Source organism: Equus caballus, chromosome 14 (genome assembly GCF_041296265.1).
Source record: "Equus caballus isolate H_3958 breed thoroughbred chromosome 14, TB-T2T, whole genome shotgun sequence".
Classification (NCBI taxonomy): Eukaryota; Metazoa; Chordata; class Mammalia; order Perissodactyla; family Equidae; genus Equus; species Equus caballus.
In genome coordinates this window covers 20,043,554-20,070,599 of record NC_091697.1, presented here as the reverse complement: position 1 = coordinate 20,070,599, position 27,046 = coordinate 20,043,554, and the positions used below count along the sequence as shown (strand labels likewise).

General features: G+C 52.1%; 2 protein-coding genes and 1 long non-coding RNA gene across 7 annotated transcripts in view; 1 reads left to right on the top strand and 2 right to left on the bottom strand.

Annotated features, from left to right (window-relative positions):
* Positions 1-9,425: 9,425 nt before the first annotated feature.
* Positions 9,426-11,368, bottom strand: LOC111767712 (uncharacterized). Its single transcript, XR_002799493.2, has 3 exons — positions 11,118-11,368; positions 10,812-10,969; positions 9,426-10,088 (listed from the first exon to the last, which is right to left on the bottom strand). It is a non-coding gene; the product is annotated as an uncharacterized lncRNA (long non-coding RNA).
* A 6,787-nt stretch (positions 11,369-18,155) lies between these two features.
* Positions 18,156-24,835, top strand: HNRNPAB (heterogeneous nuclear ribonucleoprotein A/B). Of its 2 annotated transcripts, XM_023617077.2 has the most exons (8): positions 18,156-18,421; positions 18,500-18,731; positions 19,438-19,606; positions 20,341-20,499; positions 20,696-20,827; positions 22,987-23,107; positions 23,788-23,928; positions 24,227-24,835. In XM_023617077.2, the coding sequence occupies exons 2-8, from the start codon at positions 18,523-18,525 to the stop codon at positions 24,295-24,297; spliced, it is 1,002 nt and encodes a 333-aa protein (XP_023472845.1). In that variant the 5' UTR covers positions 18,156-18,421; positions 18,500-18,522; the 3' UTR covers positions 24,298-24,835. The 2 variants fall into 2 exon arrangements, with proteins under 2 accessions (XP_023472845.1, XP_023472846.1); XM_023617078.2 differs by lacking the exon at positions 23,788-23,928.
* The window catches only part of PHYKPL (5-phosphohydroxy-L-lysine phospho-lyase), a 25,460-nt gene continuing 20,198 nt past the window's right edge, over positions 21,785-27,046 (bottom strand). For 2 of the 4 annotated variants that reach the window (XM_023617073.2, XM_023617075.2), the window contains 3 exons: positions 26,705-26,835; positions 25,667-25,741; positions 21,785-22,274 (listed from right to left, as the gene is read on the bottom strand). In XM_023617073.2, the coding sequence (XP_023472841.1) occupies positions 22,195-22,274; positions 25,667-25,741; positions 26,705-26,835 (286 nt within the window). In that variant the 3' untranslated portion in view covers positions 21,785-22,194. Of the gene's footprint in view, positions 22,275-25,441; positions 25,742-26,704; positions 26,836-27,046 lie in introns of those variants that run through there. The other 2 variants (XM_070233758.1, XM_070233759.1) reach the window with 1 other exon arrangement.

Sequence of the window (27,046 nt, the reverse complement as noted above, 5' to 3'; positions counted from 1 at the left end):
TGTGAGTCTATCCAGGGATAAGTTCCTAACATTTATGCTTCGATATAATCCATCTTGTCCACGTGTCCTCTCAAGAGGTGGGGTTCACAGTTGCTCTAAGAGTGTCTCTCCATCCCTCGCCAAGTCTGGGTTTTAGCAACTTTTTTAGGCAGACGGGGGTGGTGATGCTCCGGTTAGGAGAGACAGCGTCTTGTTTTCACTTAGATTTCTTTAGTTCAGAGGAAGGCTAGACGTTTCATGTTTTTGTGGGTCATTTGTGTTTCTTTTGCTGTCAACTCCCTGTCCTATTCTTATCCGGTTTTTCTGTAGGATTGTCTCATCGCTTTAGAAAAGCTTTCTGTACTTTAAGGAAATTTTTCTAGTGCTTTTGTGGTTTCACTGTTTGTATGAAAAATTGTGATCATCAGGTTTAATGTGAGTGTTTAGAGCAAGGCAGGGCTCCAGCTTGACTTTCTTCCCGATGGCCAGGAGTGTCCTGATGTCATTTATCCAATTCTTTCTCTTTCCACACATCCATTTAGTGTGCCTCTGCTGTATGCTAAACTCTAATATGTATTTGGGTCTATTTCCAGCCTCTCTGTTCTTTCTCTAGTACTAAACTAATTTGATGGCTGTAGGGTTTGGTTTTTAAAATTTTGTTGGTTGTTTTTTAACTATTTTTAATATCTAATAGGGCTTTGGCAGTTTACCAATTAAACCAAGTCTAGGGAAAAGCATGCTCTGTGGAGAGAGGAAGGGTCTGGGAGTCAAACAGACCAGGATTTGATCCCAGATATGCAGTTTATCAGCTGTTTAGCCCTAGACAAACTGTCCAACTTTACTGTGCCGCAGGTCCCCCGTGCCGCCGGTCCCCCGTGCCGCCGGTTCCCCGTGCCTCAGGTTTCCTGTGCCGCCGGTTTCCCGTGCTTCAGTTTTTCCCCTTTAAAATGGGCTGAGGGTTGAAGGACATACTGCCAGCAAAGCTGTCGCCTGCTGTTGGGCACATGCTGGATGTGTGGGGGTTCTCTTCTGGGCCTCTGGGCACTGCCGTGGGCCTGAGCTTTACAGGGCTGGGGTGAGGAATCTGCAAGACCAAGGGGACATGTCTCCCCCTCCCCCAGTCCTTCAGGTGGAGGAATCCCCTGCCCAGTTGGCCCTGAGTCCATTTCCAGGGCCTGCCCAGCCCTCTCCCCAATCTACTCTTCAGAGAGAGAGAGAGCTGTCCTGTAGGTCTGAGCGGTGGCCAAGGTGTGGTGGATGTATCGTGAACAGAGTGTGGACGTTTGGCTTGGGGCATCTATACGTGTGCATGTGAGTCCCTCACTAAACAGAACAGAGGCAAGTAGGAACAGAAGAGGGGGCTTCAGAGGCTCCACCACCCCTCCAAGGCGAGGGATGGGCCTGCTTCCCTTCTCCTTTCCCTCATGCTGATGGATGGATTGGTGGGAGCAGGAAGACATATATTAATTCGTTCAGCAAGCAGACACTGGGGACTGACTGGGTGTGTGTTTCCTAGGGCTGCCCTGCTAAAGTTCCACAAACTGGGTAGCTTAAAACAACACAGATGTATTGTCTCACAGTTCTGGAGGCCAGAGGCTGAAATCAGGGCCGTGCTCCCTCTGCAGGCTCTAGGGGACAATCTGCTCCAGGCCCTTCTCTTAGCTTCTGGTGTTGCCGGCAACTGCTGGCCTTCCTGGGCTTGTAGACACACCACTCCAATCTCTGCCTGCATCATCACGTGGCTTTCTTTCTGTGTGTCTCTAGCTTCACGTGGCATTTTTCTCTTCTTATGACACTAGTTATATTGGATTAGGACCCAACCTAATGACCTCGCCTTAACTTGATTACACCTGCAAAGACCCTATTTCCATACAAGGTCATGTGCAGAGGTACCAGGGGTCAAGTCTTGAGCAGATTTGGGGGCCCCGTAACGCTGAGAAGTCTGGCCTTAGCAAGGCGTGAGCTGGAGCTCTAGGTGCGGCTGTGGGATCAGGTGACACTGAGTCAGCCTTGGGGGCCGTCTGGACAGGTGTGGGCGGTGATGGGGCTGAGGGCTGGGCCTGGGGGGCTCGGGCTGCCAGGCAGCTTCTAACATAGGTCTGCAGTGCTGACTCTCCCTTCCACTTCCCCAGCTGGTGGTGTGGGGCGGGCAATGGCCTGTGGCTCTGATTTCCGGCAGGGATAAAATTAGAAAAGAGGACTGGTCTTTTAGAAGTCAAAGGAACCCTAGGGACCACCTAATCCTGACACTTAACAGATGGGAAACTGAGGTGACTCCCTGAGACACTTTGTTCTGGTTGGGAGGTGGGCTGTGGCTCTAGTTGGTGTAGGTCGGGGCGGCCGCTGAGTACATCATCAGCCCCTGATCCCTAATTGCACCCTGAGGCAGGCTCTACTCCAAGCCACCAGTACCCACCAAAAGCCTGTGCTTTTTCTAGATGGGTTTTTTGTGTTTCTTTTTGGGAGGAAGATTCGCCCTGAGCTAACATCCAGTACCAATCTTCCTTTTTTTTTGCTTGAGGAAGATTAGCCCTGAGCTAACATCTGTGTCAGTCTTCCTCTACTTTGTATGTGGGATGCTGCCACAGCGTGGCTGATGAGTGGGGTAGGTCTGTGCCCAGGATCCTAACCTGCAAACCCAGGCTGCTGAAGTGGAACGTGCAGAACTTTAACCACTTGGCCACAGGGCTGGCCCAGCCCAAGATGGGTTTTTTGTCTGGGGCTGCCTGGAGGAGGAGGCAGTGGGTGCCTGTGCTGCCGCTATCTCAGTCTGACTCAACTCTCGCGGCCCTGTGCCTGTGCGTGCCGTGGAGCAGCTCTCCTCCACAGTCCTCCGCAGCTCTCAGCACCCCCCTCATCTGCCACCCTCTGCTGTTGGCTCTGCCTGCTCTCAAAATCAGGGAAATTTCTCCTCTTTTGGAGCCTCTCCCATTTTCTTTGCTGTTTTGGTCAAGGTTGGTGGGGTGTTGTTGGGGCGTGTGTGTGTATAAAACCTGCCCCCTGTCCACGGCGCCATGCTGCCTCCCACTGTTTAATGGGATTCTTGAGCAAGTGCCCAATGGGCACATTTTCTGTTCTTGTGCCCAGAAAATCTCTTCCTTTTTCCTCGGCCTCCCGAAATCAACATTGGCGTGACTGCCAGACTTTGTGCCATGGAGCTAGCTCCATTCCCTAAATAGCTGATCCCCAAGCAGCAACATCCTCGGGCCTCGGCTGCAATTTACAGCTAAGACCAGGGCAGAGGGTGCCAGCATGGGCACCCATGGCCTACAGCTCTGGGTGGACAGAGCGTGTGCTGCCACCAGCAGTTGCATTGGAGTTGACAAACTGTCAGGAGTAACAGGAGTGCTGAGGAGGTTTGGGTCTCCACCATCGCATGTTGGACTTTCCATTCATTCCAAAAAAACATACTGAGCCCCTGGTATGTGTCAAACACTGGGCTAGGTGTCGGAGGGAGTGATGGCCAACTAGAGAGAGAAGGGCCTCGCAGGGCCTACTCGGATGGCCGCCCTCAGTTCTTACCCCAGCCATACCCATTGTTGGGCTCTCCATCCCACAACACAGAAAGCTCCAGGAGGGCAGAGGCTGTCTGTGGATCTCGGTATCTGACAGGGAGTCAGTGCTCAGAAAACCTTTGAACGAATGAGTCTGTTGGAGTTTTGTTGAGCTCTTGAGGCTACTGGGGAGCACCACAGGAGTTTGTGAGGGTTCACCTGGTTAGCTTTCGGCTCTTGGGAGATCATTCAGGCTGCTGTGGGAAAACAGGGGAGTGGGCAGTATGCCTGGGTCAGGGGGAGAAAGATGAGGACGGAGAGGGAGCTGGTGAGGAAGCCTAGGCGAGCCACGAGGCAGGTTGGCCTGGAGACTGGAGCTCAGGGAGTGGGTGTGAGCGATATGGAGGACTTTGAGACTGGGTGTGGGAGTGGGAAAGAGAGTGGGTGGGGTAGGCAGAATTTCTAAAAGGCCCCCCAGAGACCTCCTGCCCTAGTGCCCGGAAGCTGTGGGTGAGATGAGATACACTCCTGTGGGTATGTTATGTTACTTGGCACAGTTGACTGTTCTGCATTATCTGGGCTGACCCCACGTAATCACACAAGTCCTTAAAAGCTGAGCGCTTCCTCTAGCTGGTGGCAGAAGGGAAATCAGAGAGATTTGAACCTGGCTTTGTGGATGGAGGGGGCCAGGAGCAAGGACCAAAGAGTAGCTGCAAGGACCTGAGAATGCCCCCTGTCCCACAGGAAACGGGGACCCCAGTCCTACAACCACGAGGAACTGAATCCTGCCAACCACAGGAATGAGCTCAGAAGAGGTCCCTCAGCACCAGATGAGATCACAGCAAGTGGAAACTTTGATTTTAGCCTTGTAAAGTGCTAAGCAGAGAACCCAGCCTTGCCATCCTGGACTTCTGACCTGCAGACATGTGAGAGAATAAAAGCGTATTGTTTTAAGGCACTAAGTGGTCATATGTTATATAACAACAATAGAAAACAAACACACCGGATTTGTGGATACATTCACTGAATTGAAAATAAAGGTGGAGGGGCAGGGCAGGACAGGCTGGCAGAGAAAGGAGGTCCTGGAGGACTTGCAGTGGGCAATAATTGTCCCAGCCCCATAAGGTTGTTGAGAGGATCAAATGCATAGAAGGTAAGTGGTGGATAGATGCTGGCCGCTGTGGTTGTGCCTGGATCTGCGCCGAGACCCAGGTCCCAGGTATGGGTGGAGATCTGGGGGCTGCTGCAGAAGGTGATTCCGGGAGGTGCACAGGGATAGTGAAAGCGGGTGACATTGCCACTGCCCAAGCCCCACTGCACCCCCTGGGGCTGGGGTCTGTCACGTAGGCCAGTCCTAGCCCTCTCTGGCCAGGAGCCCAGGTCTCCTCTCCCTTGAGTGTACACTCACCCCGTGGAGCAGTAAGGAACGACCAGGAGTTGAAGATGGCCGGCTCTGGTTATGAACTTCTTGTGACTGTGCTCTCTTGACAACTGGTTTCTCGCTTTGCCTTTAGGGGTGTGGGACAGGGAGGTCATGGTCCTAATCCTAGAATGTGAGAACCGGAAGTGTCTTTGGGACCTCTGTTGCCCCTCCTCCTCTCACAGAGGGCAACGATGAGGCTTGGAGAGGCAGGGACTTGCCCTGACCACAGAGCAAACCAGGGACCAGGCTCGCCTTCTCTCTCCCTCATTCAGTCCTGGGCTCTGGCTTCCAGTCGGGGATGCAGAGAGGCATGTAGCCAGTTGTCTCCTCCCTAGTCCCATACTCCTTCTCCACAGACCCTGATACTCCAAGGGGGGAATGGAACCCAAGGCTGCGCGGCTTCTGTCTGTTTCATCTTCCTTTTCTACACATGGGAAGGAGGAATCTGTGTTTTCCTTCATGAGGAACAGAGAGATGACCAGCCAGGCTAGAGTGGAGCAGACTGGGGGGAAACTGGGTTGGGTTGAGGGTGTCTCTCCTTGACTGGGAGACCTTGGGTGTCAGAGTCCTTTCAATTTAGCTCCGGAGTTGGCTAACGTTTTCTATTAAGGGCCAGATGGTCAATGTTCTGGGCTTTGTGGGCTCTACCATCTCTGTTGCAACTATTCATTATTTACAACAACAGGCGGCGGGCTGGGTTTGACCCATGGGCCGAGTCAGCTGTAGTCGGCTGATTTGGGTGATGGCGGTAGTGCTGCTGCTGGTGGCTTTCCCTTCCCTCACCTCCAGTTGTCGTCATTACCATTATGTGGAGCCTAATTGCGGAAGGTCTTTGGGACCTAAATCACCAGCTGGCAACACAGAACCCTGAAGAGGTTTTTCTAAAATAGTAATATGATTTTTTGTTGTTTTCTTTTTAGTTTTTAAAAATTTGAATAAGTAATACATTGACATGGTTCAAAATTTCAAAAGTGACATGGTTTAAAAATTTATATCAAAAAGTTGTACAGTGAACAGTGTCCCTCCCTTCTCTGTTTCAGTTCCCTATTTTCCAACAGCAAGCCGCCGGTGAGACCCGTTTCCCACGCCACCTTCCATAGGCATCTACCTATAGATTCACAAATGCTGTTTTGTCCCCTTTTTACAGAAATGGTACAACATTGTGCATCTTGCTTTTTGCAATAGGAGATTGTTCCTATAAAATTGTTGGTGTTTTTATTAGGACAGCATTAACAAATTAATTTATCAGATGTCACGGGGAGGTTTGGCATCTTCTTGACGTTGAATCATCTTATTCAGAAATGCAATAGGCCTCTCCATTTGCTCAGATCTTTGGTATGCTCAACATTCCATATTTTCCTCATCTTTATCTTGAATATTCCTGTGTGTTCCTAGGTGTTTGAGCCCCTTTCTTCTTTTAAATCTTCTGATTGTTGTCGGCATATATAAAAGCCACCTTACTGAATTCTCTTGTAGTATAGAATGGTGTTTGGGTTGCTTCTCTTTGGGTTTTCTGTATATGTACTCATACTGTAAGCAAATGATGATGAGCAAATGATTTCCTGTTTTTGTGCCTCTAATTTCTTTCTCTTGTCCAATTGCATTAGTTGTACCTCCAGAAAAAGTTACGTAATAAGTGGAAAAAGACAACTTTGTATTGTTTCTCACCTTAATGAAGTGCTTCTGGAAGAAGAAGTTTGAGTTGTTTTTATAAATGTTTATCTTATTCTGTTTTGTCAAGAATGTTTACTAAAAGTATGTGTTGAAATTTTTCAAATGCCCTGTTAGTATATATTGATAACACTGGTTTTTTCTCATTTTATTTATTAATATGGTGCATAGTATTAAGAGGGTTCCTGACATTAAACCATCCTTGCCTTTCTGGAATAAGCTTTACTTGATTATGATCTAAAATTATTATGAATGTGCTGTCGAATGGTACTTGCTTGTACTTAATAGCATTCTTGCATCAATATTCACAATTCAGCTTGGTCTATGGTTTTCTTGTACTGGGTGTGTCAAGCCTGGTGCCTGAGATGACCTCCAAACAGAGGTGTGGAGGAAGCCATGGGACCTGTGCGTCTGGAGCTCATAGGAAAGGGCTGGACTCGAGCGAGAGATTTGTGAGTTGTTTGCGAGGAGGCGGTATTTTGTGCCGAGAGACTGGATGAGATCACTCAGGGACTGAGCGGATAGAGATGAAGAGAGTACCAAGGACTAGCCTTGGGGTTCTTCAATGTGTTTGAGATTCATCCTTTGAAGAGGAACCAGCAATAGAGGTGGAAAGTTATTTGGCAATAAAGAGGAATGCGGTACTGGTACATGTTATAATATGGATAAACCTTGAAGACATTATGCTAAGTGAAAGAAGCCAGACACAAAATGTCACATACTGTATGATCCCATTTATAGGAAATGTCCAGAATAGGCAAATATTTAGAGACAGAAAGTGGATTAGTGGTTGCAGGGGCTGGGGGGAGGGTGGGGATGGGAGTGACTGCTAATGGGTAAGGGGTTTCTTTTTTGGTGATGCCAATGTTCTACACATACATTGTGGTGCCTGTTGCCCAACTCTGTGAACATGTTAAAGCCATTGAATTGTGCACTTTAAGGGGGTGGATTTTATGGTATGTCAGTGATATCTCAATAAAAATGTAGGGAAAAAAGAAACTGAGAAGTGGCCAGAATGTAGAAGGAAAGTCCTTCTACATCAGCATGAGGAAGCTGATCCCATCCCAGGTCAGGGCTCAGAGCCCCACTAGTGGGAGGCTGGTTCTCACCTTTTTTGGCAAAATGGAGGAACGTTAATTGGGGACAAGAGTACTTGCTGGCAACAAGTTCAATTCTAGGACATCATTCTTCGTTGCTGGAAATCCTTCTGACCTGGCAGCTGAAGGGAGGGTCAAGGTTAGAAAGAGCTCTTCCCCAGCAGGAGAGGAGTTACTGACAGGACATGTCAAGGGAGAATGGGTGGGCCAGGTGCCAGAGCCTCGACTAGCCCAGCATCAATCACTGATCAGGCAGACCTTGGCCAGGGAGAGAGGACAACTGGAGCTGGTTCTGGAAAGGCAAAAGCTAGTGGAAGTATAGGGCAGATGAGCAGGGGTATGCCTGCGAGGAGGCTCTGCTGAGACAGGGAGCAGGCAGGATTAAGATGTCAAGTGTCAGAACTGATGAAATTCTTTCATGGGGGTTGAGTGGGAAGGAACGAATGCTCCTGAAAATCTGGCCCATGCCTCTCTAGGCCAGTTGGAAGTATTCTGGGGGACTCCTGCATGTGTAAAGAGCTAGGCCAGGCCCCAGCCTGGAATTGGTCCTCACCTGGAGGGACTGGAGCTGTGTGCATGCCCAGGTCACCCACTGGGCATGCAGAAGTGCTGTGGTCAGACCCAGGGAGGGGTAGAGCTGTGAGCAGAAGGCATGGTGGGGCGGCAGGGGTGTCAGCTTGGAAGAAACAGGATTCCGAGAGGAAGTGGAGAGGCCATTCCAGGTAGATGGAGGTTTGTGCTGCCAAAGTGATCTAAGGTGGAGGCTGCTGAGGATGCTGGGAGAAGATGGTGTGCGTCACCTGGACGAGATACTGAGTCAGGTGAGGGGGCTGGGTGGGCAGGTGTTGCAGCTGGAGGTTGAAGACTGGAAACTGGAATGAGACTGGGAGACTAGAAACAAGCGAATGACCCTCTTTACACCCATTTGAGTGCTGGCCCAACTCTCAAAGGAAGAAAATTGAGGCTCAAAACAGGGAAATGACTTGCTCTAAATCCCAGAGTGGAGACTTGGGGGAGCTGGGGTTTGAGCTGGGCCTCCTGATTCCAAAGCCAGATCTGGAGCTCCTGTGCTGGAGCTTAGAGAGCAGGTGAATGGTCTAGACAGGGCTGGGCAAACTCTTCCTAGACGGGATTGGATAGTAAATATTTTCCGCTGTGTGGTCCAAGAGGCAAATTTGAGGGTACTATGAAGGTAAGTACGTAATATAAGAAGAGATAAAACACGGTTCCTTCCTTTTTTTTTTTTATGAGGAAGATTGTCCCTGAGCTAACATGTGTGCCCATCTTCCTGTTTTGTATGTGGGACGCCGCCACAGCATGGCTTGATGAGCGATGTGTAGGTCCCCGCCCGGGATCGGAACCTGTGAGACTGCTGAAGTGGAGTGTGCGGACTTAACCACTACGCCATCTGGCAGACCCCTAGTTCCATACATTTTTATTGACAGAATTAAAAACTTTGCTTATGGACACTAACTTTGAATTTCATAGAATTTATGTATCATGAAATAACTATTTTTTTCAACCATTTAAAAATACTGTATAAAAACCATTCTTTGTTTGAGTCATAGAAAATCAGGCAGCAGGCCAGATTTGGGTTGTGGGCCGTAGTCAGCGAGCCCCTGATCTCGATCTGTGCTGTCCAGTGCAGTGGCCACTGGCCACATGTGGCTACTGAGCCCTTGGAAAGTATTTAGTGAAAAGAGATGCACCCTAAGTGTAAAATACACACTGAATTTCAAAGACAGTCCAACAAAACAAGTAAAATATCTCAATAATTTTTTATTGTGATTACACATTGAAATGATCATATTTGGATAGATTAATCTAAGTAAAATATATTATTAAAATTGATTTTACCTGTTTCATTTTGTCTTTTTTACTAATTGTCTGATAGTCTTTTAATGTGGCTATTAGAAAATGTTAAATTATATGTGTGTTTGCATTGTGGCTTGCATCATATTTCTGCTGTCCACTGATGCTTGAGGAGTGAGGCCAGGGCCTCAGGGTGACCTGACCCCTCCCTTTGTGTTGAGGGAGGTGGGAGGAGGTGCGGCCAGCGTTCGGGAGTGGAGTGTGGGCCCTGTGGGGACAGTGGATTTCACCAAGGAGAGGTGGAAGGGCAAGTGACGGGGGGATGTAGACCAAGAAGTCTTCCACAGCACTGGGTTTGGGAGGGTGGCTTCAGGGAGTGGCAGGGCTAAGCTGTTTTGAGGGTGGCTGTGAAAGGCTGTGGGGCCAGGCAGGCGGCAAGAAGCAAGAAGTTGCCGAGCCGTCGGCCAGGTGAGCGAGTGGGATGAGGACCCCACCCCGAGGAGCTTCCATCTCTCGACCCCTGGATCAGGAGACAGTGTGAACTTGTCTTCCGTTGTGAGCCCAGCACGTGCCCCTTACTTGGAGCAGTGGTTGGGCCAGTTCACTAGCAGACTGTGGAAAGAGAATGTGAAGATGTGGCATTCACCCCAGAAGCCCTTCCTTCTCACAGCAGGAGAAGCTTCTGCGCCGTTTCCCGCTGCTGACTGGAGACTGTTCCTCTCTCCTCAGCTGCCTCCCCTGCTGCCCAGGCTGGAGAGTCCTGCTGCCCTGGCATTGGCTGGGCACAGATGTGGCTCCTTGTGCTGCTGTTCCTGCCCAGGAGCTGACTCTGCCTTCTCCTGGGCGTGGAGGGACGTGGGAGGTGCCATGGGGATGGGACCGCCCGTGGCTTCCTGTTTCTCCGTGTAGGGAAAGGCGGGGTTTCTGTGTCCCTGTCTGTGGTCTTCCATAAGCAGCACTGGGGTCAGGGCTGAGACCTCAGCATGCCTCTTGTCTCTTGTCCTCCAGTGCCCATACCTCAGAGGAGCACTCGGGGGCCGAGGGGACACTGTACAGAGAGGCCTGCACTCCAGGCTTGGGGCCGCTGGACATGTTACTCTGGGCTTGAGACTGAATGTTTGTGTCCCCCCAAATTCATATGTTGACACCCTGATCCCTAATGTGGTGATATCAGGAGGCGGGACCTTTGAGAGGTGACTTGGTCATGAGGGTGGAGCCCCCATGAATGGGATTAGTGCCCCTATAATGAGGCCCCAGAGAGCTCTCTTGCCCCTTCTGCCATGTGAGGACACAGAGAGAAGACAGCTGCCCGTGAACCAGGAAGCAGGCTCTTACCAGACGCCGAATCTGCCGATGCCTTGATCTTGGACTTCCAGCCTCCAGAGCGGTGAGAAATAAACTTCTGCTGCGTAGAAGCCCCAGCCTCTGGTGCTCTGTTACAGCAGCTCGAATGGACTGAGACGCTCCCCTTCTCGGACGCTTGCTTTTCTTCTCTGTTAATGAGAGGTTTGGACTTGATCTTTGAAATGGATCATCTGTTGATCCTTTTCTAGCCATCGGGGACTAACCTATTAGAAGAAATGGACGAAACAGACGGTGCCACTAGAGGCAGGCATAGCCAGGAAATGAGGGGGTTGTCACCTGTGGTGGGATGGTTTTCTCCTCGAGAGAGGCAGACAGTGTTTGTCCACTGCCTTCCTTGCCAGGCTCGGCATTCAAGGCACTCCGGTGGGTGGTTCTGGTCCAACTTTCCAGCCTTATGCCCATCCTGCCCTTATGCGTGGAGTCAGGGTTGTAACTGCACACAAACACACAGAAAGTTCTGCCCCCTCACCCTCCTTAATGTCTCTCATTGCCCCGTCCTCTCATGGAGTATTGCCATCACAGTACTCACTGACTTCCTGTTTCCTGTGGATAAATGGAACCCTTTGTCATGGCACCCTGCCCAACAGCACAGTCTCAACTCCTCTCTGTCACGTGGGGTCACTCACAGTCCTCTGAACAGCCTGTGCTTTCTCAAGTGCTGAGCCTTTGTTCAGCCAGTCTCCTCTGCCTGTACCCCCTTCTCCCCATCTCTGCCTGGAGAACCCCCATTCAGTCTTCATGGTGCAGCCCTGGCGTCTGCTCCTGTGGGAAGGCTTGTCCTTCCCATCCATCTCCCCAGCTTGGTTCGGTGTCCCTCCTGAGTGTCCTTGTCCTTCTGTGCTTCCCTGATATAGCATTCATCTCACCACATGGCAAGTAGACTCAGCTCCCAGGGCAGGGGTGGCCTCTGACAGTGGAGGCCAGCGGGTTACCCAGGACAGGTGTTTGGTGACATTCTCCAAAAGGCTGACTGACTGACTGAACGACAGCTTTCCTCTAGTGTGTCCCTTCACTGTCATTAACACAAAAGCCTATTGTGAAGACCGGGCACCTACTCTGTCCCTGCCTTCCTTATGCAAGCAGCTCAGCTCATTTCTCAGTGTCCCTTGCTGTAAGGTGAGGCCACATGACAGAGTTCTAACCAATGGAATGTGAGTGGAGGTGATGTGTGCCCCTTGCAGGCCTGGACCATTAAGACTCTCACACTAGTTCCTCTCTGCTCATTTCATTCTGCCAGCTGCATGCAGATGACAAGGCCCGAGGGGATGGCAGAGCCACAAGATGGAAAGGGCCTGGGTTCTTAAATGTCTGTGTGGAGGAGAGATGCTTTTCTGGCCTGACCACCCAGCCAGGACTGGTACTCTGTAAGAAGCCGTCTTCTGTGGTGTTTAGATCGAGTGGGTGCTACAATGGAGCCCGCCCTGACTGCTATTCCTGTAATGCAAACCCGAGTGCAGGTGACAGAGGAATAAAGGAGCATTCAGGTTTAGATGGTGGGTCGGATGGGGGAGGTGAGGGGGTGTGCATCAGGGCTGACTCGCCCATGTTCCTGGCCTACACAGGTGGCTCGCTGGTGGAGGCATTCTCTGTGGCCAAGAACACTGGCCGAGGGGCTGGCCTCAGGGAATGCCATGTGTTCAGTTTTGGACATGCTGAGATTGAGGTGACTTGCCGACAATTTAGGAGAGATGTTGAGGGTTTAGAGTTCAGAAAACAGTTCTGTCCTGGAGGGTTGTAGGCGTGTTGATGGCATTCGAAGCTGAGATATGAATAAATGAGTGAACAGATGAATTGTTGCATGATCAGAAACCGAGGCTCAAAGAGAGAGTCCTGTGGGCCCACACTGACTTTAGTGGCAGTGCTACCGTAGACGTAAAGAACCTCCAAGGCTGGCCTTCTGAGGAGGTGCTGCTGCCTCTCAGAGGGCAGACAGGCCTTCCCCAGTTTTGTGGGCTTTTCCTCAGCCTGGTCAGGGCAGTGGGTCCTAAGTCTGGCCCTAGCCTGAGACTGGTTGCTTGGAGTGTTTGATAAAAGTGAGCATCCAGCCCCAGGGGCCTGGGAATCTGAAGTTTTAAAAGCTACATGGGGGATTGTGACATGAAGCCAGGCTGGGCCCCCTGCCTGCTGTGTCCACTGTATGCAGCCTGCGAGCTCCGAGGAGACGGGGAGGACTGGGTCTGTATGTGGATCACATATTCCATTGAGGTCTCATTCCAGGTAAGTGTCCCAGACATTTCCGATTGGCCTCTGGTGGGCAGAGCTGCCTCTGAGTCTCAAGCTAGGCACAGGGTAGCTGTCGCAAGAATGTGACCATGCGGGGACCGTTGGCTGGCAGAGTTTCTCCAGATCTTCCCAGTCTGCTCTGAGGACCCCACCTGAGACACATGAGGGGACCCCAGCAGCTGAAGTAGTCTTCCCTTGGATGCTTCTATCGTCTTCTTCATCAGCAGTCCTAGCAGCTCCCACGTAGACCGGCTGCCTGCCGGGCACTGAGCTACGCATGCAGCAGACATTCTCTCTGCTCCTTGCAGCAGTGCTGAGAGGCAGGGCTTGTCATCCGTTTTAAAGGTGAAGAAGCTGAGCTGCACAGAGGCCTAGTCACAGACTGACATCTCAGATGCTTTCCGTCAATGAAAATGAATGTAGGAGGTCCGGGAGTACCACATTAGCACCTAGTGGGAGTTTGGGAGCTGGGGCGAGCTGGACAGCACCTGCCCCCCCTGCCGGGGGGCACACGACTCAGCTCCTGCTGAGTATGGACACGTGGGACTCTGGCCCAGTGTGACTTCATCTAACAATTTTCCGAAAGTAACTGGAAATACAACACTTTTTAGAAATATCATACTTCGTAAATGTTGGTAGATAAAATTTTTTTTTTTTTTTGTGGAAGATTAGCCCTGAGCTAACTGCCACCAATCCTCCTCTTTTTGCTGAGGAAGACTGGCCCTCAGCTAACATCTGTGCCCATCTTCCTCTACTTTATATGTGGGACGCCTACCACAGCATGGCATGCCAAGCAGTGCCATGTCTGCACCTGGGATCTGAACCGGCGAACCCCAGGCCGCCAAAGTGGAACGTGCACGCTTAACCGCTGCGCCACCGGCCCGCCCCAGTAAATAATTTTTAAAGATATTCAAAAGCTGTGTAGGGCAAGTAAGCACATCTGAGAGTCAGATTCAGCCCCCAAGGAATCAATTTGTAACCCCTGATTAAGAGATCTTTTATTCATTCTGCAGGTATTGGTGTGCCCACTGGAGGTGTCGGAGTGAAGGAGACAGACTGGGTGCAGGATCTCATCGAGTTCACGGCCAAAGTCAATATTGCGTGGTCTGTGATCTGAGAGGGGCCCTTCTTTGGGGCATGACAGAGCACTTCCTGGAGGAAGCAGACGTCTGATGGATGTTTTATTAGTCACCTAGAGCTGCCTTAACAGACACCAGCAGCTGGGTGGCACACAACAACACAAGTTTATTCTCTCTCAGTTCCTGAGTCTAGAAGTCCCAAATCCAGGCATTGGCAGGGCCGTGCTCCTTCTGCAGGCTCAGGGGAGAGTCTGTTCCACGCCTCTCTCCCAGCTTCTGGTGTTGCTGGCAGTCCTTGGTGTTCCCTGGTGCTAAGGACCAAATGTTTGTGTCCCCCCAAATTCGTATGTTGAAACCCTAATCCCCAATATGATGGTGTTTGGAAATGGGGCCTTTGAGAGACAATTTAGTTTAGCTGAGGTCATGAGGGTGAGGCCCTCATGAAGGTATTAGTGAGCTTAGAGACAAGAGAGAGCTTGCATCTCTCTTCACTCTCTGCCATGTGAGGATGCAATGACGAGATGGCCATCTGCAAACTAGCAGGTGGGTCCTCACTAGACACCAGATCTGCCAGCACCTTATCTTGGACTTCCCAGCCTCCAGAACTGTGAGAAAGAAATGTTTGTTGTTTAAGCCCCCCTGTCTATGGTATTTTGTTATGGCAGTCTTAACTGACTATAAGACACTTGGTTTGTAGACTCATCACGCCAGTCTCTGCCTCTATGATCACACGGCATTTCCCTCATGTCGCTCTGTCTCTGTGCGTCTTCTCTTCTCATATGGCAGCAGTCAGATTAGATTGTGGGCCCACCCTACTCCAGTCTGATCTCATCTTAACTTGATTACATCTGCAAAGACCCTATTTCCAAATAAGGTCACATGCACAGGTAGCAAGGGTTCGAAGTTGAACAGATCTTTTTGGGGGATACTATTCAACCCACAATAGATATGTGGAGTAAGCAGGGGAAATTTGAGGAAGAGTATTCCAGGCAGAGGGAACAGCAGATGCAAAGGCACCTCCAGAGGCAGACGGGTGCAGGTGAGTTCCAGGAAATAAAAGAAATTCATCCCAGCTAGAGTGGAGAGTGGGTATAAGATGTGGCTGAGGTGGCCCATGCCGGGCTTCCCACAAGCTGTGTGGAATGGGCAGTCTTGGCTAGTCTGCAATTCGAGATAAATGCCCAGATCTCAGCAGCTTCACACAGTACAGCTTTATTTCTTGCTCGTGTCAAGTCCGGTATATGTGGCCACATATGTAGCTCTGTCATGCAGAACACATGGTCTCCAGGGGAAGACATGTCTGGGGGAAGCCCCCAGTATCAACCACCCAGGCCTGGAAGTGACCCTTCCACTCACAGGCCACACACAAGGGAGGTTGGCAGGGGGCACGATTTCTGTGAGCCCCAACTCTCTCTCTTACCCTATTCAGGGTTAGGACTTAATCCTCAGGGCACTGGGAAGCCAGCCAGGGTTTTCATGCACAATGTGGAGTGTGGCAAGATCTGACTTGTGTTTTAGAAAGTTTCCTACAGCTGGAGGCAGAGTCAGCCCTGAAGCCAGAGAGCCGGAGCCCATGGGGCTGTGGTGGGGGGAGTGGCCTGAGTGGAAATTGGTCATAGCAGTCACAACATTTTTGCAGGTAACTCCTGCAACTTCCACCTTGCAGGCTCAGCCCCAACGAAAGGAGATGTGAGAAAAATTAGTGTAATTTAAAAAACTTTCAAAATGCATTTTGCGTCTGTCCTCTCTATTCTAGATTGGCAATTGTATTTATTCTTACACGTAGATTGCTTGACAGCATGAATCTCCAAAGCCAGGGGACTGTGCTCTGTGGGCCGCTCAAGGGATTTTCAGGCATGACTGCGCTCCTTGCTGATTGGAGAACCTCACTGTCATGGAAGATGCCCTCTACTCAGGGTCTGTAACTGGGACTCAATAACAGGAGCAAGATCCGTGTGTCAGAGGGACTTCTTGCTGCTTCCAGCCAGCCCGGTGCCCTGCCTCTGTCGGAAACGCCCTTGGAGGCAGTATGAAAGCATTCTGTGCTGAGACGGACCCCCACTTGTCTGCAGTTCTTTACAGAAATATTAAGAAATATTTTCTAAGCCATTGCTTCATTTGAGCCTCAGAATAATTTAATCTGATACGAGATCTAATTTAGAACAAGAAACTTGGGGTCCGAGACAGCCCTTGTCCTACAGTAGCCGGGAGCCCTGGAAACAATTCCCAATGTGGAGTTGAAAGTGCTGGCTTTGAGGCTGTGATTTTAGCTGTGTGACTTCAACGCTTTCGTGTATCAACTATAGATAATTGCACAAAGCTATTTTGAAGCTCCAATGAAGCAATGTTGGTGAAAGCAATTTGCGAACTGTGAAGCACTGAACAAATGTTGTGTTGTTACTCTTGGACTTGACATGTCACTGAAAGCATTGCTCAGGTTCTGCTAAAGGAATCTGTGTGGACAAGAGCAGGGGATTGATTTATGCCCTCAGTAGTTATGTCCTGTGGCTGCATTTAGACTATTTGACTTTGAACTTAGTTGCCTGAATTATCTTGTTTGGGCAGCTGTGCTCATCTGCTCATCTTCTCCTGTGAACCACATCCCTGGCCCTCATTTCTGTGGGTGGGCAAGGGCTGGAGTGGAGGTGGGGTGGGGAGTTTGTCAGGGACTTCCCTACAAGCCTTATGGCCAGATTTCAGTGACATGACCAAGGGTTTATGGAGATGTGAGAATTCCAGTCATGGCATCTAGCCTAAAAGTGAAGTGGTCAGGTGGGCCTCGGGGTGAACCAGAGGGCATTTGCTCCTCTGGGGGTGGGTGTCCCAGCTCTAGTTGATTGATACCTTGAGGGGAATGCAGGCTGTGTGGCCAAATCTTCAGATTTTCTTAAATCGATCATTTTTTCCAAATGTGAAATTGTCACATTTTCATTCTCAGGGCAACTCCACTGGCAGGCTAGATTAGGGAGAGAGCCTCTACATTCATTTTCTCATTTATAAATTGGAGATGGTACTGCCTTCCATAGGGTCATTAGGAGACCCGATGAGAAAACAGAACCCCTAGGCCACCACACCCGGCGAGAAGTGTCAGCTACTTGTATTCTGTTGCTATTTGGTAATTCTCAGGCTTCAGAGGTTGTAATCCTGGTCTATTTGGGGCCTATCATCCACATGATTAAAAAGAATCACGGGATTACGCAGGCCTTTCAAGCTTGGGGCTCAAGGAGATGATATTAAGGGGTTTTGTATATTAGAAAAAGAGAACTATCCCCCACCTCCACCAAAACCTCATGATTTCACGAAAGTGGTATACTTTTAAAAATAAATTTCAGCAAAAATAAATGAATTAACTTAAATGAAAATTTTAAGAAATCAAAAGTATAAATGCGACGCTAATTGTCAAGGTGGTGGCAGGCGACCTAAGATTGGGGAACACCATGGTCCCACCGCTTCTCCCGCCATATCCTGCCCGAGCACGGTCGGCACCAGACACCCAGCGGACTCCGCGCCCTCCCTGCTTCTAGCCGCCGGGGGAAGCGGCTGAAAGGGCGGGAGCGCAGGGCTTGGAGGGCACCAGGGTCAAGGGCAAGGGCGGGTTGCGTCCCAATCCCTCTGACCCCTGCCGAGGGACTTGGGGGACCCGACGCGCCCAATCTCGGGAGCCCGGGTTCTGCCACTTCCAGCCGGGCGGCCTGGGTTTGCGAGACTTCCTCGATCCCAGTTTCCTCCTTTGGGAAATGGAGCGTCCGAAGCTGCCATCTCCGGGATGCGGTGCACAGAGAGGAAAGACCGCGGCCTCAGAGTGCGGAGAGGCCATCTCCCACCCCGGCGCCTCCGCGCTCGGCTGCCACGAGCCGGGACTAGGCCGTCCTCCCGCCGGCCCGGGCAGCCCTATGCCTAGCGCGGGTTCTAAAATGAGGACAAAGCCCGCCCGGACCTAGCGTGCGCGCGCCGCCGTGGCCAATGGGGCGCCGGCATAGGGCTGAGTGACGGGCGGGCGCAGCCAATGAGCATGCGTCTTGTTGCGATGTGGCCCCGGCCCCGGCATTATAAAGAGCGCCACGAGTCGGCATTGTCAGGCGGCGGCGGCGCGCGGGCCCGAGCGAGTGTGTGTCGGTGGTTTGCGGGCGGCGGCGGCCTAGGAGAAGGCGTGAGGTCGCGGCGGCTCCGTCGGCGGACGGAGGCGAGGCCCGGCAGCGCAAGCGTGAGCGCGGCCAAGCCCGCGGCACTTCCCGGCGGGTGGGGACGAGCGGGCCCCGCGGCGTCATCGGCGGCGAGGTGAGCGGCCGGCCCGCGGGCGGCGGGCGGGCGGGCGGGAGCGGCTCCGGCTTGACGCGCTGTGGCCGCTCGTTGCAGGAGCCGCCGCGCCCCGGCCTAGCATGTCGGAAGCGGGTGAGGAGCAGCCCATGGAGACGACGGGCGCCACCGAGAACGGACACGAGGCCGCCCCCGAGGGCGAGTCTCCGGCCGGGGCCGGCGGCGGGGCCGCGGCGGGCGCTGGAGGCGGGAGCGCGGCGCCCCCGGCCGGCAACCAGAACGGCGCGGAGGGCGACCAGATCAACGCCAGCAAGAACGAGGAGGACGCGGGGTAGGTGCGGCCGCGGCGCCGCCTTTGTTCCGGGGCGGCCTTTTGTTGGCGCCACGCGGCGGGGGGAGGGGCGGCGGGCCCGCTCGCGGCCGAGCCCGGCCCGCGCCCCCCGCCCGCGCCCGACTTTGCGGGAGTTTGTCGGCGGACTTCGGCGCCGCCCCGGGGCGCTCGCGCGGGCGGGCGGCCCGGAAGCCCGGAGCGCTCGGACCCGGGGCCGCGCGGGGCCCGGGCCGCCAGGGCTGCGTAGGCGGAGTTGGCGCGCGCCCCGGCCGCGGCCTCGCTCCTCCGCCTCCCGCCGGGGGTGGAGCCTCGCTCGCAGCGCGGCCTCGGCCCCCGGAAGCCGCGAGTTCCTTGAGAGCGGGCTCTCGGAGGTGGGGAGGCCGGCTGGCGGGGCCGGTGGAAGCGAGGTGGTTAGAGAGACGGCTTGCGGTTGTGAGCGCTCAGGGCCGCACCCCTGGCCGGTTGTCGTCCTCTCCCTCATCGGGGGGTGCACAGGTTCCTGAATCTTGGTTAGGGTCAAGGTCGAGTTCGGGAGGGTAATGGAGATTTGCTAACGTTCTCGGAAGATAGAACTATTATGGACTCTTGTTCCGGGTGGTGGCTTTATTTATAGTCCTTGGGTGAACGCTTTGATAGGCCCAGTCCCTTGAAAATCACAGCTTTCTTGTAAGACTTGCTTGCCGTGTGTGTCACCCTACCATTTCAGAAAAATGTTCGTTGGTGGCTTGAGCTGGGATACCAGCAAAAAGGACCTAAAGGATTATTTTACCAAATTCGGAGAGGTCGTTGACTGTACAATAAAAATGGATCCCAACACTGGCCGGTCAAGAGGGTTTGGGTTTATCCTCTTCAAAGATGCAACTAGTGTGGAGAAGGTAATCTGGGCACTGTACATCGGCAGTCTCAGCCTGTCTTAAGAGCACTGCATTCCTAGACCGTGATTAGGTTTTGTTCTGCAGGGGTTGAGTGCTTTGGGGAAAGCGGAGTGGTTAGGAACTTGTGTTCTGTTTTTAAAAGGATTAAAAATACAGAGTAAGGGGGGGAGTGAGCGTGGGTTGGAGTGGTCCAGGAAGATGACAGTGGATGTTTACCAACTTTTCTGTCTATCCTGGACATTGGTAAAGCAAATGCTTTATTGTGAGGACTCGAAAATAACCCAAGGTTGTTACAAGATAGGCATTGTTTTAGCCCCATTTTACAGAAAACAAACTAAGGCTCAGCGAAGTTTTAATACGAGAGATCACACAACCTTAGTAAAGGTGGAGTGAGATTCCAACCCTAGCAGCCCAGCTCCAGCCTGTGCTCTCAGTCACTACTGCCTTACTTCTGGAGGAGATGGGCCTTAAACTGGGACTGACTGGGCAGGAAGGAGGGGCACCCAGCATGGGCAAAGTCTAGGGGGGTTGAGGAGTGATTTATAGGTGTCTGGGTAAATCACCTGTACTTGAAGTTTGGAGAGGACTGGGTTGGGAAATCAGGTTGGGGGTAGAGTTGGAGGGGTTTGAAATGCATTTTGTGTACCTGTGTTGGAGTTTTGTGGCTCAGAGAAGGGCCTTGTCTAGCGTCATGCTGAGTTAGAACTTGATTGTCTCATATCTGAACTGAACAGGTCCTAGACCAGAAGGAGCACAGGCTGGATGGCCGTGTCATTGATCCCAAAAAGGCCATGGCCATGAAGAAGGACCCAGTAAAGAAAATTTTTGTGGGGGGTCTGAATCCAGAAGCCACTGAGGAGAAGATCAGAGAGTACTTCGGCGAGTTTGGGGAGGTGAGTGTGTGGCCCTGGGAGTTGCCTAACTGCCCTGAGGTTGCCTTCTTCCTTGTCCTTGGCAGCCTTGGCTGGAGGGAGCGTTCCTTGACAAGGCTTCTTCATTCTCTTGCCTCCATGGACCTTTCTCCTGTGAGTTCCCTCTGGGCCCCTGGGGCGGGGAGGCACTAGTCCTGAGCTTTCCTTGTGTTTACAGATTGAAGCCATTGAGCTTCCAATGGATCCAAAGTCGAACAAAAGACGAGGCTTTGTTTTCATCACTTTTAAAGAAGAGGAACCTGTGAAGAAGGTTCTGGAGAAAAAGTTTCACACCATCAGTGGAAGTAAGGTAAGGTGTCCCCAGCTGTGTGCTTGGCCTGCCACTGGAGAGCTGGCCCCTGCAGGTGTGCATTAGGGGTCCAGCTACCTCCAAGAGCTTTCCAGGGTTATCTGCCCTTACCATTTGCCTGCCATGTCTGCTGCCCTGATAGGGGCAGGCACATGGTTTTGTCCTTTAAGGAGCTCCTCAGCTGATAGGCCTGGCAGTAAACACAGGAAGTGAGGGAAGCAGGGGAGGAAGGGTGGCTTCTGTGGGACAGGCAGAACCTACTGAGTAGCCCCTTGGACTCCTGATTTAAAGCTGTAAGTCAAGGGTTCTAGACCTGGAGTCCCAGGTGTATAAGGCCCCAGAAGATTCTAGAACTTCTGCCATTCACTGATTTCTCTTGTGGTGAAGTCTTTTCCTGCTGTGGACACTGCTGCAGAACTTTTCTCCAACCAAATCAGAGTTTGCATCCATCCCCTTTGTGGTTTGGTCAGCCCCCATCCCAGGCAAAGATCCTTTCCAAAGAGCTCCCTGGGTCCTGACCAGCTTATATCCGGGGCCAGTTTTGCCTTTAAATGAGCAGAGTCCTCTGCATTGAGAATTGCAGTTCTTTCCCCTGAACTCTGGTCAGGAGAGAGGGTAGTTCATGCTTTGAGTATTCTCCAGGTGGCCAGGAGGCGGTTGGGAGTTGAGGGTGTGGCTCACTGTGGCAGGGTGTGGCAGGCTCTGTCTGAGCAGGAGTGGCAGCCAGATAAGGTGGGACAGGTAGGGTGGGGCTCCTGGAAGCCTCAGTCCTGGCTGGGAATTTGGAAAGATTGGATTCTGAATTGGGCCCTTAATTTTACGTAAAATGAGATTGGAGCTGCGAGGCAGTTTGGTAAGACATTATCCCATTAATTGTTAAGCCAGTGACAGTGACACACAGGGAGGCCTTTTTCTCAGGAAGAGCCACAAGGGCAGCATTAGTCAAACTGCTGATAGTAGGTTTTGAAATAAGTGTATTTAGTTGTATTCAGCATTTTTAATTTGATAGGATAGAAAACAACAGATTGCATCACTGGGTGGGGGTAATTTGCCAGTTTGTTGTAGGCAGATGCTTGTACGGGGACGCCTTGGTAAGATGAACTTTTTTTTTTTAACTGAATTTAATGGGGGAGGGGTTGTATGTGTCAGGGTACTTTGTCTAAAGAATACACTTAATGATTTATTTAAGCCGGAGCAGTGAAAGGTCCTTGACCCTACCCCCACCCACAGCGGGCAGATTTTTGAGCAAAAAGGAAATTGACTCTTTGGGCCCTGAGGGGACACAGACATCTGGCCCACCCAACCACAGAGCAGTGTGGCTGGGGGAGGGATAGCAGGATGGCCTCTAGCAAGCCCTGCCTTGAGCCTCAGTGGCTTTCTTCTTCTGTAAGTTGGAGGTCATGACCATCATCCCAGTAGTGTATTTGAGTGGAATGCTTCATTTTTTCTGTAAAAAGAAAAAAGAGAAATTCTTGTTAACTCTCTAAGGACCCTCATCTGGGAAGCTGCCTCTGACCCCTTTGCTGGTAGGACTAAGGAGGCACCAGGCCTAACGCCTGTAGTGTCTTGCTACATTGGGCTGGCATTGGCCTGGCTGACCCTCTCCTCCCAGTTCTTAGACATCGGGCTGCCCCAGGACTGCCATCAGCTGACCTAGGGTTGTATTGATCATCCCCTGGATGTGTTCTCTGGGGAAAAGTTTGAGGCAAAAAGGCCCTAGTGTGAGTCTTGGTCTGTCTAGATTATAGATGTGGCTCTGAGAGCTTTTAGCCCAAATGTGGCTTCCCATCCCAGCATATTTTTGTCTTTTTGGTAAGATTTTTTATTTTTTTCCTTTTTTCTCCAAAAGCCCGCTGGCACATAGTTGTATATTCTTCGTTGTGGGTCCTTCTAGTTGTAGCACGAGAGACGCTGCCCCAGTGTGGTTTGATGAGCAGTGCCATGTCTGTGCCGAGGATTCGAACCAACGAAACACTGGGCAGCCTGCAGCGGAGTGCGCAAACTCAACCACTCGGCCACGGGGCCAGCTCCCCAGCGTATTTTTTAATTGAGCAGACAGACCAGATCTGCCATCTGAATGTTTGTCAGTGAAGGTTTTTGTGCGCTCTGTGCCCACAGCTTGTCCTAGCAACCTGACCCACTGTCTTCTTGGCTTTCAGTGTGAAATCAAGGTGGCTCAGCCCAAAGAGGTCTATCAACAGCAGCAGTATGGCTCTGGGGGTCGCGGGAACCGAAACCGAGGGAACCGAGGCAGCGGTGGTGGCGGTGGAAGTGGAGGAGGTGAGTGGAGCTGGGATGAAGATGGGTCCTGTTTCCCTGCCTGCATGGAGCTTCTGTTGCCTGTCTCGGGGCCTCTGGCCTCGGTGCTCATTGCAGCAGGGTGGGCAGGAGCAGGAATGGTGCTGCTGAGTCGAGGCTGTGCTGCTGCTTGAAGTGGAAGAGCCCGTTTCCTCCTGTGGCCGGGGGCCCCAGGGCAGAGGGGGCAGTGGCACTGCACTCTGAGGGAGGGGGGGCATGAGGGGGTTGGCTCTGTGGCTGTCTTGAGTCTTGGTGTACCCGTGGGCGGGTGGTCAGAAGGTAGGGCAGGGCTGTGCCAGGCGCTTTGTCTCCTTCAGTCCTAGGCCCCTCTGACTCCAAAGCCTGAACTCCATCCTTTTTAGGGCTAAGCTGCCAGGGAGGGTGGGGGTGATCAGAGGGTGGTTTGAGTGAGAGTCAGCTCCTGCCTCATCCGCCCCGAGTGAAGTTAGTGTGACGTTCTCTCTGGGCCTTCCCACCCCCAGCTTGGGTCACTGCAGGTGCAGGGCCGGGCCCAGGGCCCTCTACACCAGGACAGTAGCCCCTTGGCTTCTACCTCTGAGTTGCCATAGTAACCCCGCCACCCAAAGGGCAGGATTCCCTCCATCCTAGCTCCTGCGTGTGCTAAATGGTCCATGGGCCCCTGTGCCCTGCTCCCCCCACAGGTCAGAGTCAGAGTTGGAATCAGGGCTACGGCAGCTACTGGAACCAGGGCTACGGCTACCAGCAGGGCTACGGGCCCGGCTATGGCGGCTACGACTACTCGCCCTATGGCTATTACGGCTACGGCCCCGGCTACGACTACAGTAAGTAGGAGAGAGGGAGGCCCCATCCGTTCACCCACCCTGGGAGGCAGGACAGACAGTGCAGGGGCCATTGGCAGCAGGGGCTTTGGAGTCCGACAGGCTGGGCTTTGTGGCCTGGCTCAGCCACTGTGGAGCTTACACCACTTTTGAGCTCTTGAGCTTGTGGGTTTCAGAAAGGTGGGGAAGATATCCCTACCGGACAGGTCGTTGGCTCCCGTGAGGATGCACATCAAGCGCCTGGCACAGGGGGAAATGCTCAGTAAGTCGTAGCTGCTATCACTGTTGTTCTTGTCTCTAGGTCAGGGTAGTACAAATTACGGGAAGAGCCAGCGACGCGGTGGCCATCAGAATAACTACAAGCCATACTGAGGCTTCGGCAGGAGTGCCCGACCGACCGCACACGCTTTGTTTGGATATCGAGTGAACACAAACAATTATGTACCAAATTTAACTTGGCATACTTTCTATGGCCTGTCCCATGTGCATCTTATTTAAAATGTCCCCTGGAAATCACTCTCCTGTTTACTATTTCCAGAGCTCTAGTTGTTTAGGCAGCGTGTGGTGTCTCAGAGGCCGGAGCGGTATTATGGGCTGATTTTATCACCGGGTTACGCAGAACCAGATTAGAGAGTGCTTCCCGCTGCCGCTCTGCAGCCTGGACCTGTGGACCCTGGTTGTAAAGAGTAAATTGTATCTTAGGAAACCAGTGTCACCTTTTTTTCACCTTTTAATTTTATATTATTTGTGTCATACATTTCCTGTAATGGAAGTGTTAATTTTACTGTACTTTTTGGTACCTTTTGGGAATCTAATGTATTGTAAGGTATTTTACACGTGTCCTGATTTTGCCACGACCTGGATATTGAAGCTATCCAAGCTTTTGAAATAAAAATTTAAAAACCCCCAAGCCTGGGTGAGTGTGGGGCATGCTGTGAAGTGGGGCGGGGCCAGGTGCTCCTGAGCTCCAGGATCCTCCGTGACCTAACAGCATCCTTTTGGCATAACCACACATTTTCCGCATCCTTGGTTAGTTTCCTTTAATGACTATCCTGCCCAGGATTTGAGCCCCTTTTTTAAAGGAAATGGTTTGGCGGTTCGAGGCAGCTGTTCAAGGGAATGAAAGTGGTGTAATGAGGGTTACCACCCCTAGTGGGCACCCTGCCCCCAGGGCAGTGTGACTCTGGAGCACCTTGGAACACCTACCTACCTGTCTTGACTTGCCAGTGGAAACTGACTTCGAGCAAGGACAGTGTCCTGGGGGCCAGCTGGATTTGGGCATGAGGATGCTCCCTCCTGGTCGGCACATAACAGCCTGCTCTTGAGGGCCTATTTGCTGGCTGGACTGGAACCCCCCAAGTCTAGTGGTTGAGGCCTAAGACTAGCTGGTGGCAAGAGGCAGCAGTTGACTGGAGCTTTAGGTGGATGAAGGCCAGGCAAAGGGATTTTTGTTTCTCCTCACCTCCAGGGGGAACTGGCTGGGGGGGAAGCAAAGCTGCTCCTGCCCTCTTGCCCCAGCTATCAAATGCAAACTAAGTATTTTGGAGATTTTTCTGGTGGGGAGTAGGTGGAGAGAGCCCAAGGCAGCCAGAGCCTCTCAAGTGTTGAAACTACTCTGTGGGAAGGGGTCATCACTCAGAACAAAGTGTTTACAAACAAAAGGTTTGGAATGAAGGAGCCACTGCTGATGGTAAGGATCCCAGTTCTGGGTCTCCAAGAACAAGAAGCAAGGCGCACTCACCTAGAGGAGGACTCAGCAGGGCTGCCTCAGGCTGGAGCCTCAGCGTCTCACAACTTCTCATCTTTTCTTCCATGTCTGAGAAAGAGCACAGCCACCCAAACTGGTGAAGTTTTCTCCTCTGAAGACCCCTGCTGCCTTCACTGTCTAAGCTGCTTAGCTTTGGAGATTGGGCCCACTGGCCTGTCCTGGTCCATGTCCCAGCCTTTACCCCATGCGTATGGGTTACCAGCCACAGGGTCAGTAACAATTTCCTGAAAAGACAAAACTATCCCCCAGATTTCCTGTGACTTCACGCTTAACTCAAACTTCCTCTGTACACAGAAACCTAAGCTAGTTCTGTGCCCAGTCAGCCTCTCTTCCCCCAGGCTGCTGGCAAATATGCTCCCTTGCACCAGCATTTCCCCAAACACCTCCAGTTGTGTCGAGTGGGAGTTGGGCCCCCTTAGCTCCAGAATTCTGGGGGCAGCAGTGAACTAACCTAGAGGTGGAAGACCTGGGCTGCCTGCTGGGCTGCTCTGCTCTCTACCAGGAGATAGGATGTTGCCTATTATAGATTCCTCGTAAGTAGATTTAGAGGAGGACCTGGGCTGACCTTGACGTTCCTAGGTGATGAACGTGGAGAAGAATTTCATTTTGCATTCACTCAGTCCTGGTGTGAATCTCATTTCAAGCTACTCAGGAGCTGAGGGTGACCTAATCTCAAAGCATAAAGCTCCTGCTGGCCACATCTCACAGTGGCTTAATTTAAGCACATGTAATGGGGTCTCCCGCTGTAATGTAATGGCTGGGCCCATAAGCCCAAGCCCTGCTTCCCTAGTCCTGCATCCCACACGGGTGCCCACTCAGGCCGGGTGGGTGGGGGCACAGGTAGGGATAGAGGCGGCCTGGGCCAGGACGACCCCTCTCCACTTGAGCTCCTTGCTCCCTGCACTGTCCAGAGGATACCCACTCAGCCATCTGCTCCCTGGGCATGCTGCTGGGAGGTTCTAGCTACTAACCCCAGGTGGATTCTAGAGAAGTGTTGGGCTCCAAACTCACCTGTTAGGATGGCATCCAGCTTTGCCACCACGTGTTGTGCATTGTCCAAGCTGAAGCACATTGGGGGCTTAAACTTGAGGACGTTCCTCCCAGGGCCATCAGTGCTCAGCAAAATGTAGTTCTCCTTCAGCCTGTGAGGACAGGACACAGCAGGGCCCCGTTGCCCACCAGCCAAGGGCCCTTCAGGGCCTTCCTTAGACTGGCCTTGTGGCTGGAGCTCCAGCCACACTGCCCCTGGAGCCCCTCACAGGGCGGTTCCCACTGTGATGTGGCACTGGCTTTCCCCTGCCAAACTCCTACCCATCCTTTGTGGCCCCAGCATCAATGGCCCCTGCCTGGAGT